Source organism: Poecilia reticulata, linkage group LG17, assembly GCF_000633615.1.
Source record: "Poecilia reticulata strain Guanapo linkage group LG17, Guppy_female_1.0+MT, whole genome shotgun sequence".
Taxonomy (NCBI): domain Eukaryota; kingdom Metazoa; phylum Chordata; class Actinopteri; order Cyprinodontiformes; family Poeciliidae; genus Poecilia; species Poecilia reticulata.
The window spans coordinates 16,497,699-16,511,817 of record NC_024347.1 but is presented as its reverse complement, the minus strand read 5'-3'; the positions used below and the strand labels follow the sequence as shown (position 1 = coordinate 16,511,817).

General features: G+C 38.5%; 1 protein-coding gene across 1 annotated transcript in view; it reads right to left on the bottom strand.

Moving 5' to 3' along the window:
- Positions 1–4,486: 4,486 nt before the first annotated feature.
- Positions 4,487–14,119, bottom strand: part of lig1 (ligase I, DNA, ATP-dependent) — an 81,078-nt gene continuing 71,445 nt past the window's right edge. The window contains exons 25-27 of the mRNA XM_008433962.2: positions 9,325–9,468; positions 8,602–8,694; positions 4,487–4,661 (exon numbers count right to left, since the gene is read on the bottom strand). Of these exons, the coding sequence (XP_008432184.1) occupies positions 4,587–4,661; positions 8,602–8,694; positions 9,325–9,468 (312 nt within the window). The 3' untranslated portion in view covers positions 4,487–4,586. The remainder of the gene's footprint in view (positions 4,662–8,601; positions 8,695–9,324; positions 9,469–14,119) is intronic.

Here is a 14,119-nt window from a genome sequence, read left to right as displayed (position 1 = left end):
GAGTTTATCCTGTTGCGCCACATCGGTCGAAAGCACCTGGAGAGAAAACCGTAAACCCTAGGGAAATTTTGAAAACATTTTACCGGAGCAGGCATGCGTGTCTACCTCCTGACCGACTTTAGGCAAATCGGGCGATATTTGTGGGCGTGAGGGCGAGTTAGAAATTATTTTGGGGTCAGAAATCCACTGTTTCCCACACTCTAGCGGAGAGGCACTCACACTCTAACTTTTTGAAAAATTGAAAACTTTAGGTCGCTTGGAGACAAGTTGTGGACAATCCGTAATTCGTATGACGTACCGTCTTCACTTTAGATAAGATGACGGGCGTATTTACAAACTGAAGTTTGACTGGAATTTCTACACGAATTTATGATGACACAGTGATTGCTCAAAAATAGGGTATTTTTAGGATCTCGCTCCATTGAAATGAATGGGGTTTTTGGGGGTCTTCATACCCAATTTGTGTTGCCATGGTAACTCCGAATCCCACCAGAAATAATATCTCCTCTCCCGTGATCGAGCTGCAATTTTTGATACCACATTTGTGTGTGTGTGGGGGGGGGGGTGCACGCAGCGGTTCGGGTCGCATTAATGGCGACGGAAGAAAACACTGCCTCCATGCATTGCATGGCAGGCCCCAATTATGTGATCGTATCGGTGATCGGTATCGGTGATCAGCCCTCCTGGGTGATCGGTATCAGCAGGAAAAAACCTGATCGGCACATCTCTAGCATTTAGTCCAATCAACCCTTACAAGCTTACCTGTTCCCAGGAGAAATCACATCCTGTGGTTGTGGAAAAGATGTTAGTCTATTTAAGAAACTACTAGAGAAAAAACACCTGAAGAGATCATAGTAACTACTGAAATTGAGCTAAAAACCGTCTGAGATTATTAAAAACTGGAAGGAAAGTGCAAATGTCTTTGTACACTTGAGGTAAGGCAAAACTAACTTACACATTACTTTTCAGCAGTATATAAGAGCCTGTATTAAGTCAATAATTCCTTAATATTGGTTAAAAAACACTAGTTATCAGTGAAATAGTGTGTCAATGGAACAAGACATCTAAATTTTGGGGAGTCAGCTAATGTATGTATTTGTCTCCTTCCACTTGACAGTAACACACTACTTTGTGTTGGTCTATCACATAAGCTACATTGACACCAGTGACTCCAAAATGGAAAAAAAAAAGGGTGTGAATACTTTTGCGAGGATCTAAAACCAATCTTATGCAACCATTTGAGGAGGCCTCCTTTCCCTCAAACAAGCTCAAAAATGACTGTCGACTGCGCCGCATCTTCAGCCATTTACTACAGTATCATTCTGCAAACACAATAAGCAACTGACTTAATTACATATTTGCTTTCTCAATATTTCATGCTCTGCCGCTTGTTTGATTTCTATTATGGCTTCTTCCATTTCTCGCTTTGTGTTCAAGCCAACCTCGAATGCAACAGTACAGCTGACAGCCATTTGAAATTCAGATTTTCGGAACAACCAGCAGGGCCCTTAGTTTCTGGTAAGGATGAAGCAGAAAGAAAGAGATGTGCTAATGATATTCATGAAGTGTCAGAAGTAACATGCAGGACAGGAAATGAATAAATTACAAACAAGGAGGGGGGAGGCATTAAGAAACTAAGCCTAGCTTTACACAAGGAGATGAAAAGCGGGGAAAAAAATAAGCAGCAGACTGAACTAGACTTGGAATTTCAAAGCTACAATGACTTCTTTCTCAAAGTTCTTGTTCAGCAGACGCAGAACATCCCACACACAGAAATAATAGGCAAACCAACAGCCACACACTGGGAATACTTGCATACAGATGCACCATAACAAACAGCACCCTCACATGCTTTTGAGGACAGGAAATCCAAACCACTCTGCTTGTGAAAACAGCGACATTATGCCACATGCCGAGCGAGTCGCTGCAGCATTTCACATGTAAATGCGCCCAATATACGCTGGAAAGATGCAAACTGGCTCCACGCCGACAAACACAGACACAGGAATTACAACGACGGCGCTTTTCGGTTTATTCCCCTGCATCTCGTTGCGTTCAGCGTCGTCTCCTGCTGATGATGCAAGAGAGGAGCGATAACCGGCTGCACGTCCACCCACTTAAAACCAGGGTGCTGAGCGGAGCATGTGGGGCTGCATGTGGGCAGAGAGGCACATTATCTGAAACACTCACGAGCAGATGTGAAGCAGGTTGGCCATGCTCGCCACGTCGTATCTCATTACTCGATCATTTATGGTAAGTGCTAAGGGACTAAACTAATAACCAAGAAAATTAGCTTGAGGACGGGTTTTTTAAAATGGTTTTTATGGAACTAGTGGCCTTTTTTTTAACAGTCACTGGACAAGAGAAAGGGCAGAGAGAGAAGGGAATTGAACCAGTGACAACTGCGTTGAGGACAAAAAAAGCGCTGAGGACTGTAGTTTGGCCTGTCAGCATTACAAATTTTACTGAACGATTAATTGTCCCAGAAGTTATTGCGATAAATGATGATGTTGTTTTGAGACCATTTTAAAGGAATTCAACGGTAATTTCATTATAATGCAAAAATGCATTCTCAAAGCTCAATAAACTTTAAATTCTAATGAACATTTAACACATTGTGTTAAACATTTAACATCAAAGTAAACAAAATTGTCCTTAAAAAAGGGCTAGTTGAGATCAACACACCAGACTGAAAACTTTCATCACCAATCTTTGATAGAAACAGAGGAATGTTAAATCATGCAAATGGAAATTATTTAAGTCATTTTTATCTATCATGTGATTAAGTGGCTTATTGCAACAAGCCTAACTGTAGTCTCTATATTTACGTATACTAAAGCTGCAATAATCAGTTTTGATTTAATTTACAGTTCCATCTTTATATTCTAGAACTGATTGTTCCATGTTTCCAACACAGCACTTTGTAACTATCTTTATGTGTCTCTCAAGGTTCAGGTATGAGTTCAGATTCATTTGCTCCTCCTTTGGTTAAAAAAAACTTCCGTTTTGTTTCTGTTCAGCTGGAGAAGGATATGGCACATCCATACATTTATATGTTCATCTGTTCAGTGCTTGAATGTGTTCAGTCACCTGGTGACATTGTGATGTAGAGCAGAGCATCATCTGCATAGTTACAATAACTTATCTTTGTATTTGTTACAATCTGAGCTAGCCGTAGCATGTAGATATTAAAACTCGGGGAACCGAGCATGGGGTTTTGTTGCAAAGCTACCTACTGAAACAAAGAAGTCCAAGACTCAACCCAGTCAGGTATTGCAGCAGGTTTGGGCCCGGCTCTCCAGTAAGATAGCAGAAGTCCAACAGAACTGGTGCTATCACTGAACACTTTGACGAGGGGAGTGTCAGTACTGCGGTGAGCACCGAAAATGGACTGAATTACGCCAAAGTGGCTGGTCATTGTTAAGAGATTGTTGAAAGTCTTTCAATCGCTTTGCTGATGGCTGGAAGGTTGGAGTTTCGCCTACAACTGTGCAACAGCGACTTGTTCAGATTGTTGTTTCAGCAACAGCTGTTTTTAAAGTGAGAGGGGAAACACCTGACAAAGGATGACTATTATTTGAATCAGATCAGACACCATGACGGTCAAATCTACTTTCACACTTTTGTTGCATTTTCTTGTCATTCTGCCCCATTTTTGACAGAAATATTTCAAACACGGCTATTGTAACGTCCCTGGCAGTCGGTTTAGATGCTTTCGGTTTATTTTAAGGCCAACATTTTATTTTTTCACAGCGCTCCCTGCAGCCGTTGTCCTCGTTTTGTGTGAGTACCTGTGGGCTAAACAAAACTCCCTGACAAGATAAAAAAAAATTCCGACACAGGCTCTCGTTTTGGCAAAAATGCCATTCAGAGAAACTCTCACAAAACAGAATCAAAACAAACCCATCACGAAGTGTCTGGGTTTGTCACAAGCACACCCATTTCTCAGATGAAATCATCATCCTGCTGAAAACTCTTCTCTACATCATAATCGCACGTCCTTGGCTCTCAAACCGGCCCCCCCTCCCGTCTCCTCCTCACGTCTATGATTGATTCAGGCTGGACAGTTAGCAGATTTCCATCCATCCCATGATCGCTGTCGGGGCTTCTCTTTTGTCCTGCTGTGAGCAACTGTCAGCTCTGCATCTATTCCTGCTCCTAATAACGTTCCTGGGCAGTTGGAAATCTCCTTGGCTTGTCCTCCTATTTCCGATACATGCCGATTGCGCTTTTTTTTTTTTTTTTTTTTTGCTGCTGCTGCAGGAGAAGAAGCTGGGCACAAGTATTGGTATGCCACCTGCGTTGCTTTAGCAATGTGAATTTCAGATAAAGATCTGTTAAAAGCGGTAACTGCCAAATCAATGACGGTTTGGGGATTTATGTGCACGGCATGCGCCGAGATGTTTATGCAATTTTCGCCCTCAAAAGGGAAACCGTAATGAGTGAACACGCAGCTTCAATAAATCAATAACAAATTACAGGAAGCTCAAAACTGGAAGACGCCTTTATTTTCATTCAACAATACCAAAAGGGAGAAGATATTTACAATTACATTGGGATTTTCATCGTCACATGGCTGCAGAGACTCAGTAGTAGTCCTCCGGGTCAGCTTTCTCCCCTTGATTCTGAATCTGCTGCTGCTTCTTGTACAAATCGGCGATCTGCAGGGATCGAGGAGGAAGAGGAGGAGGAGCAGCGATCAGATAGATGGAGGGAGAGGAAGACAGAAAGCAGGAGGGAAGGAGGAGAAGATCATGAAGTCGGGTCAGTAACATGAAGAGGAAAAGCTAAAAATAACAGTTTGATTATTCATATCCCGAGCTTTGAAGTCGGTGACTCGGAGCTGCTGACTGGGAGAAGGAGGCTGTGTTCATTTATCAGGGTTTAGGTCGAGAAGAGGGGAGAGGGGACGGGGTGGGACAGTGAATAATGGGCACGCAGCAGGGGGGGCTCCGAGAGGAGGAAAACAATGAAACATCACATTATTTATCGAGGTGAAGCTTTGAGCCTCCGCCTGAAACAGACTGGGTCCGACATGTTCTGGGCTCAGGTTCAGCTTCTCCCGATTTCCTCCGACTTCAACGTTTTAATTTAATCCCGAGCATCGCCACTGGATGGAAACTGTCTACAGGTGCATCACAGTGAATTAGAATGTTATTTCAACTTTATTTAACTGGAAATGTACAACTCGTATAGATTTATAACAGACTAAGCAATGAGTTTCCAGAGTTTAATGTGAAACTCATCAGATCAGACACTATTAGCTTCCAGCTAATTAAAACCCAGCATTCAGGTTTGCATAAAATTATATCAACCAATGTAATTTTTACACAAAATTTAATTGAGCAAATATCAGATGGATGATAAAGTGCAAAAACACAAAATCTTACCAAGTATTTCTGTCTAGTTTCTAGTGCAAATATCTTAACATACATAAGACAATAACTTACAAGTAACTTTTCAGAAAGAAATAGGAGCTTATTTAAGTCAATAATTCCTTAATATTGCTGAAAAGGTACTAATTATAAGTGAAATAATATGTCTATTAAACAAGACATTTTAGTTTATAATATGGGAAAAATATCTTGGACCAAAAAGAGAACAAAAAATACTTGGTAAGATTTTGAATTCTTGCAGTGCAAGCAAACTAAGAGAAAGTTTGATGGAAGGAAAAAGTGTGGCATGTTGCATAAACATGCCACACTGTTGGATGGATAAATGAAGGTTGAAGCCTCAAAAGCAACCACACAGATTTATCCAGAATATTTTACAACGTCCGCCTCTCGCCCGGAACGTTAGCTGGAGATCGGCCTCAGCAACCTTGTGGTTTCCACGGACGTGATAATCTGGAGTATCACTGCCTTATGCTTTTGTCTGCTGAGGTGGTTAATGGAGATGCTGGTTTTATTTCCAGCAGGACCTGGCAGCTGCCCACTCTATCAAAACTATCACATTGACCATACGACTGCACAATTTTACACATTTGGATGTTTTTTTTGGACGTATTTAAATTTTTTTATTTCACAAAACTGCAATGAAAACTTTTTCCGCATCACACAAGCCACACGATCAACAACCAAACGTTACTTCTGGCGGAAACTACGACAAAGATGACGGCAGGAAGTAGTTGGTGGAAGATGGCGTGTCATGTTTTCTAACGGCTGATCACGTGAACAAACGTATTCATGTGTGCTTTTAATTTAGTTTTTTTATTTAAAGGAAACAGGAATTGTGGAATTGCGATTTTCGACATTAGCGGAATACTGAAAGTTTTGAGCACATTTGTACAGGTAATAGTAATGCAGCTACTCACCATGCCTGATATAAACCTCAAAGTAAATCTATTGAGTATTGCCAATCTGCATTAACGCAGCAATTCATGCAAAAGGAGCTCCAACCACTTACTTAGTGCACAATACAGGAACATAGCTCTCAATAAGATGATTTTTCTGCATTAAAAGTAATTTCACTGAGATTTAGTTTTCATTTATAGACATAAAAACTTGAAAAAAAATCACTGTATGAAATACTATATATATTTTTTTCTTTTAGAGTTGAATCACTGCAGTAAATTACATTTTGAATGCCATTCTTATTCCTTGAGATGCAGCTGTACATTTACATGCTGCCGATGTTCCACCTTGATTCCCAAAAGTAATGAACACACCTCCACACTCTGCATTCGAGTCACAGACAGTTTGGAATGTGAAACGGTTCAGCCGGGACTCGGGCTTGTCAAGGAGGTATTGGATCTTCGGCCTTAGTTTGTACATCAAGGACAACTTTGGTCAGACCTGTGTATAAACTTTTAATTCATATGGATTTTTTCCCCCGTGAAACAAGATAAAAATCAGACGGCATCAAAATAGTCTGACGCTGCGTCAGATAGCATATTTCCCTGTGAAGCTGTGACAGTCGGTGCATTTCTCTGCTCACCAGCAGCTCTGCTTTTTTCCTCGGTTTGTGAGCATCACAGCGACTCGAGGAATCAGTTTGTATCCAATTTTTGCAACATAACAAAATTCTCCTGCAGTGTTTTAAAGGAACAGCAGGTATTAAATGGTGAACTGTGGTTAAAAAAATACGTGTCTGTTTAGGAGCTTTTACGTGTTCCTGGTCATTTCATATGAAAGAAGGAAAGCAAAGAAAAACATTGAAAAATTGCATGTTTATAGTTGCTTATTAAATGGAAATTAAAATGTCAAATGAGCTGAAAAATGATCGTCAACCCTCTAAAAAAAACTAAACAAAAAAAAACTTAATGAACTTGCAGCAAATGTTTTAAATAAATTGTCATTTTTTCCTTGTTTAGATATGTAATTGTTAAATATCTGCAATCTAATTGCTGAATAAACAATATAGTTTGTATGAGTTGGTCATTAGAATTAGAAGTGACCTAAAAAAAACAGAAACCAGATCAGAGCAACTCTACATCGTTTAAACAAGAAGAAAACCAAATTTCAATCATTTCTCACAACAAATTGATATTTTTTGTGCTTAATGAGAAATAAAGTCCAAATCTCCTGCTATAAACTAAGCAGTAGTTTAATTCTGCTTAACGTTGATGATGTTGGTTTCCATTTTAAAACATTACGTATAATCTGGATTTATTTTTTCACAAACATTTACTATTTAGATACAGTAAATATTTAGATATTTACCGTAAGACTGAAATATACAACAAAGTATTAGTGTCATGCTAAAAAACTTACAAAAGGTACAAATGACGAGACTAAAGTAATAAAATTAGGAGAATAAAGTCATAATATTAAAATTTTATTCTTGTAACATGACTTTACTCTCACATTTCAACTTTATTTTTTAACATTTTTCACAATATGGCCCTATACTTTGTCATAGAAATATATATAAATTATATTTTAAAAAATTATTCACGGCATGTGGCGAAAAAACATCTCAAAAACTTGTGTTTTTAATCTTCTTGGTCATAAAACACTGGAAAGCTGAATGCATAAAATAGTATTTTGCAGCAGTCAAATGGTTGAACAACCTTTCAGCTCAGATTTAAAAAAAATGAATATCTTTGTCGCTGAGCTCATGTTGACAGTTATTCACCAAAAAGGGCTTCAGGATCGAAGCTCGTTTTGTTGATGTGTAGATTTTGATTAAAATGCGATTAATTCCAGACCAGTAAAATACTTGGAAGTTTGTGGTTGTGATTGTAAGGTGGCGACTGTTTTCTAAGTGTCGGTCTGACTGCAGCTGAGCCTGAAGGAAGCAGCAGCTCTCAGCGAGCAGCTTTGCTCAAACTCCTGCATCCACTCCTGCTTGCATGAAAAATACAAAATAACACGCCGTCCTTGCAGCGCTGCTCACCCTTGAAATTTTACAGGACCGCTTGTGTGAAGTGACCATGATGATATTGATTATGATGCGCCACATTTCTGTGACACTTTAAAAGATCCAAATAAACATGACAGATTTTTTTTGTTTTTTTAACCGTGTTGGAGTCATTTTTAGACTGCAGAAGGTCGACGTGTTTAACCTTCTGCTTCAACGCTATCCGGTTAGCGTGTTTGGTCGTGTACTGGAGGCTTTGTGCTTCAATGCTTGGCTGGTTTTCTACTTAACGTCACGTACCTGAGCTCCGGTGGTGGCATCCTCAGGCTTCTTGTCGTCTCTGATGCGAAGGAAGCGAGGGAACCGCAGAGAAATGCCTTTCTCTGCATCCACCTGAGGACAGGTTTAACCATTTTAGCTCTGTAAAAAGCTGCAGGTACATGTGAGCACTTATTCCTTGTAATTCACTCTTTTAAGATTCAGGACTTTAAAGTAATTAAGAGCCCATTTGTTGAGTTTAATTCAAGCTGCAAGACTTAACCCTTTGTCCTGGTTTAATTTATGCCTTCCTAAGCCTTTTATTACCTCCTCTGTGCTGAAGTATCACATTTCCTTTTACCGAAAACCCAAAACTGCTTGAAAACGAATCAAATGCTGGATGTAATGACTTTATCCAACATTTTTGAAGGATTACAAAATATGTAAATTCCCTCTTTTTTCTCTCCCACCTCATCCAAAGTGCAGGTTGTACAATCACAAAAGCGGAAAGCTTGACACCAATGTAAAAAAAAGACAAATATATTAAAATACCATGTGCTTTCATTGATGCTAACTTTTTTACTCTGCCAACCCACAGCTCAATAACAAATATCGTTCCGCTAAATCCGGCTTCTTTTGCAGCAGTTTCATTAACTCAAGTAAGACGCATTAATTATGACTCTTCATTCAGGGCAGCAGAGCAGAACTGACGGGATTTATCTGCAAAAACACACAAGGGAGCGGATTAACGCCGGCTGCACTGACCATTCCCATGGCAGCCTTGTAGACGGGTGACAGCGAGAGGTCGGCGCACTTCACCTCCCAAACCTGCACAGCGTCCAGCCACACGTCGGGCTCGGCTGATTGGTCCACGCGGTAGTAGGGGCGGGGTTTGGCCAGGATGTGCTCCTAGAAAACAGGAAATTAGGAACGTTAAACACAAGCTTGTTAATTTATTCCACTTTTTTCTAGAGTTCAGTCTCTTTAAGACAAATTTTAATATATAAAAAGGATAATTCAAGATTAATTTGTAGAAGTTTTTTTTCTTTTACAGATGGATGATTGACTGACTGGACAGAGAGCAGGAACAGGAACAGAATGATGCATCAAAAGAGATTGATGGACAGACAACTGGACAGAAAGAGGGACGGATGGATGGGAAAATGACCAGAGTGGAGGATGAAGGGAGAGACAGAGTAGATGACAGAGAGAGAATCAAACCAGCATGTAAATGGATGGAAGTATTAGACAATACAACAAAAAAAAAATAAAGTCTGGTATTTCAAATATTTGTCTGTACTTTTAAAAATTTTACATTTTATTTATAACCCACTTTACATTTAAATCTCAAAGTAGTTTTGCACCAATTGCAGTTTTCTGGCCAATCTTTATAAAGCCTCACTTACCGGTTCTGATTTTGGCCAATTTTTTTATTTGTTTTTTTGTCTGAAATGTTGATGAAAACAGCAAGAAAGTGCAGACATGAGCTGATGGGAAGGTCTGCCAGTCAAACCTCTGTGATGGCAGAGAAATAAAGGCCAGAGGTTGATTTTTATTCCTTTGCCAAGGTAGATAAGATCAGTAGATAAGATCGGCTTCTCAAAGTGCTAATGTAAAAACCATAAAAACTCATTTAAAATATCAATCATAAGATCTTAAGAACAAGAATGTTCATTTAAAAACTTGAAGCAAAAACATTTAGTGTGAGTAATAAAAACAAAACATTTGTAAACCTTGTTAAAGGAATAAAAATGACATTCCTGGAGGTGAATCAGAATCTCGGTCTGACCTTGATTTAGATTAAAAAACCATTTCTGAGTGAATTGTTAACTAGACTGTAGCAGGCCAGATAACTGGGTCACATTAAAGCAGTGCTGCTGTTTCCCAGCACATTATTTATACTGTAGGAATTCAAGGTCTAATGCTCTAATACTCACTGAATTACAACGCATGAGCTGGCAGGTGTGCAGTCTTATTAAAAGTTGTGGCTGATTGTCATAAGTTTTGTCGAAGCTCAGAGTTGTAGTCTGTAAATTACACTTAGAAACATAACTTTTTTTATTCTGATGCAACTCGTAAAAATAAAGAAGCAAACACATTTAATATTAGTCCAAAATGCATCTGAACGTCAGAAACGGCTATTAGGGCTGTTGTGTTGCTTTGGAGAGCCACACTCAGACTTATTAAGATGAAGAACTCAACCATCAATGCTAACCAGCAGCTCGATATTCATCCAGTAGAAAGGCAAAGTTTGAAAGTGCAGCTTTTAATCGACTGGCTTAATACAAGCTCAACAACTCACTAGTGTTGCAAGACATAAGAACAATAAAACACTGACACACCATCAGTTCAATAACATATTTCCATTCGATACCCTTTTTTGTTTGAGGGGAAATCAGACTAAACCTTCTCGTTTTTTTTTTTTTTTGGTCAATTAGGATTACTAAAATTATTTACAATTAGAAACAATATATATTTTTTACTTTTTTCAAATTCACGTTTATAATAGATGACTATTTGGTGGAATTGACTTTTAAAGTAGATTTCCTTCCACAAGCATCTCGTAGCTTGTGGGATATTAGCCCATTTTTCCTGACAGAACTGCAAATCTTTTCAACTTTGGGGAAACTTTTGCTTATGAGAGTGAAGCCATATTTCCATCAACAGTTTTTAATGGGCATTGTGAAGTATCACTTTAGAAAACGTTGACGGAAACTGCAAAATAACTTCCTCGATTTTGTAATTTCCCCCAAATGTAACGATGGTCATTAATATTTCCACTTTAGTTCAATCAGATCACAGGAAATGTAACCAAAAATTAAATCATTTGTCCCAGAATGCATTTGTGAACTTTTTGCGCTGCTTCTGGAGTAAAGACTTCTTCCTTGCAAAGCGGCTTTTCAGTCCATCCTCAGCTAAAGCTGTTTCACCGTGGAAAGGACACTTTCTCCTGACAGCTTCACATCTTTAAACACAAACGTCTGAATTTAAAAAAGTAAAAAATATTTATATAATTACGCTGACATTTTTATGAATTTAGAGTTTTAGAAATAATATTGATAATCCTAACTATCCAAAAACAACTTGCCTGATTTAATGTCAGACAGTTTGAAAAAAAGAAGTTTGTGTGTCTTATAATTTAGTGAATTGAAATATCTGCTTTCATCCATAAATAAAATCAGGTGTGTGCTGTTATGTAGATTCTTCACAAGTTTTATAGGTTGTTTCAGTTTGTAGACTTTAGTTCAATGACTTCTTTTGTCCCTTGAATATTTTTTGGGTTTGGTTAATTTTATTTTATAACTTCTAGGTCAAAAACAGCTAAAATCAGCACATTTCTGGACTTTCCAACCTTATTTTTCCAATTCCGTTTCTCTAAAACAAAAATATGTGCACTGAAATCAAAGGAAGCATGATAAATGTGAGAAAGGCTTTTGTTGCTTGGGGGTTACCCAGCCTTTCTCTGTGACTTTACAGACTATTACACACACCTTGCAGATTGAACAGTCTTTGATGGTTGGCCACACCTGAGCATGCCAGCATGTATTCCCTGATTTCTACAGAACCAGTCCAGACTGAGTGCAGAAAACCTCTTCATGGATGGATTTAAAACGGTTTATTTACAAAAAAACCCATTTATTCACATAGACAAATCTGTATTTTAAACACCAGGGTCTCCAGTATAACGGGTTCTAGTGTAAACAAAACAAAACAGCACTGAATGAATTGCCTAATTTCTCGTCCTATAATTACTCGATCGTCTTGTATGTATGCATACAACATTAAAATTATTGGCTTAATTGCTTTTCAGGAAACTTTCTGTTTAACTCAAGTGCTTTTATCTGTCTACCTCAGACAGTGTGTTGATGCTGTGGGTCAGTTTAGTGCAGAAATCCCTTCATTTTGAATGAAAAACCTCATTAAATAGGTCAAGTACTCTATTAGGGGATGTGTGTTCCTCGTGCCTTCAGGAATACAATAATTACACTGTACATTAAATTACAAACTTGACATATTAACACAGGGCAGCTGTTTCTGCTGCATGCAGCAGTGGTGATGATTTTAATGCATTCATTCAGAACGGGTAAAAATTCATTGGATTATTTTGTAATTTAATGCTTGGTCAATATTACAATTTATTTTAATAAAGGTGAAGGCTAAAAATCAACTATTTTTCATGTAGTTTCTGGTGGATTTTATTAATGTTTTTCTCGTTTTTCCCCTCTTCTTTTTGTGAAAGGTCAGGCCTTTGTTTTGTTTTGATTAACTCTGTTTAAAATTTTTACTTTATTGAGATTTATAAACTGATATACTGACTCCTACATTCTTTTCTGCATTTTTAACATCTTTTTGCTAACCTGTTTTTAGTTTTATTGCAGGCGGGAATTAATTAGTTTCTTCTTTTTAACAAAAGTGACACAAGCCCTTTATATTAATTGCATCATAATCGAAAACCACGCATCAACAAAACAAATATCCCCAAATAAAATGTTGTTTTGTGAATAGCTTAACAAGAAAGCTATTCATAAGAACAAAGTTATTTGGTTATTCAACCATCAGATTGGTGCAAAGTGCTTTTATTCCAGTTCATGGAACTTCTTTGAAAAAAGTACTTTTTTAGAAATGTGGACGCTGATATTAGCGATGAAGATGTTCGTTTGGCACAACATGCTTAGCATTGTGATGCTATTTTAGGCTTCAGTGATAGGCTGAGTCCTTTAAGCACAACAATAGTCTGTTCCAGCGAACCATCAGATTGTTTTTTGAAGCAAAAATTAATTTCTAGTGGACAAAGAAAAGCGGCTTTGCCATCTGTCACTGTTTGTGCGTCAGATTTACTGTTGTACCAGAAACACTTAAAAGCAAAGGTTCCATCGTGGAACTTTAATATGCAATAAAAAGTGATTAATCTGGGTAATTAATAGAAATTATCACTTTTAAAATAGATTTTAAATGATTTTAAATACCGGTCTGTATATAGTTCAGTAATGACCACCTTATAAAGGTTTTATATCAGAATAACGCTGAATTCTGCAGACTTTATCAACACTAAAGCAGTGAGTGCTTGAAAAGCTCAGTGGGAGCTGCGTCCTCTCCAGAGACACTGGTGTCTTTCAGATGCACCACTGAAAATGTCTCAACCTGCCGACTCACATCCTGGTTTGGACGCTTCAAGTCTATGAACAGCAGCAGCTAGAAAGGAGCCAGCAGAAATCACTGATGCTCCTCTCCCCTCCCAGAGGAAAGTTTTTAAACCGGCGCTGCATTCTCAGAGTCACAGCCACCTTTAAGAACCGTCGCCATCCGTCTCCCAGCATGCCGCCCCCCACTCGCCCCTCCAGGCTTCTGGGAGAAGCCACAACAAGCATCTGCTGCAGGTCCTGCAGGGTGTTAACCAGCTTCTTCCCACAAGCTGTTGGGATGAGGAACAGACTATGTCCATCCCTGCTGGCAGTAAACAAATAAGTTTTTTATTTTTTTGATGCATACTTTTTTTTTTTTTACGACAAATTGCTTTTACAGTTTTTGATACATTTCTTATGATCCAGAGGTGAAAAGG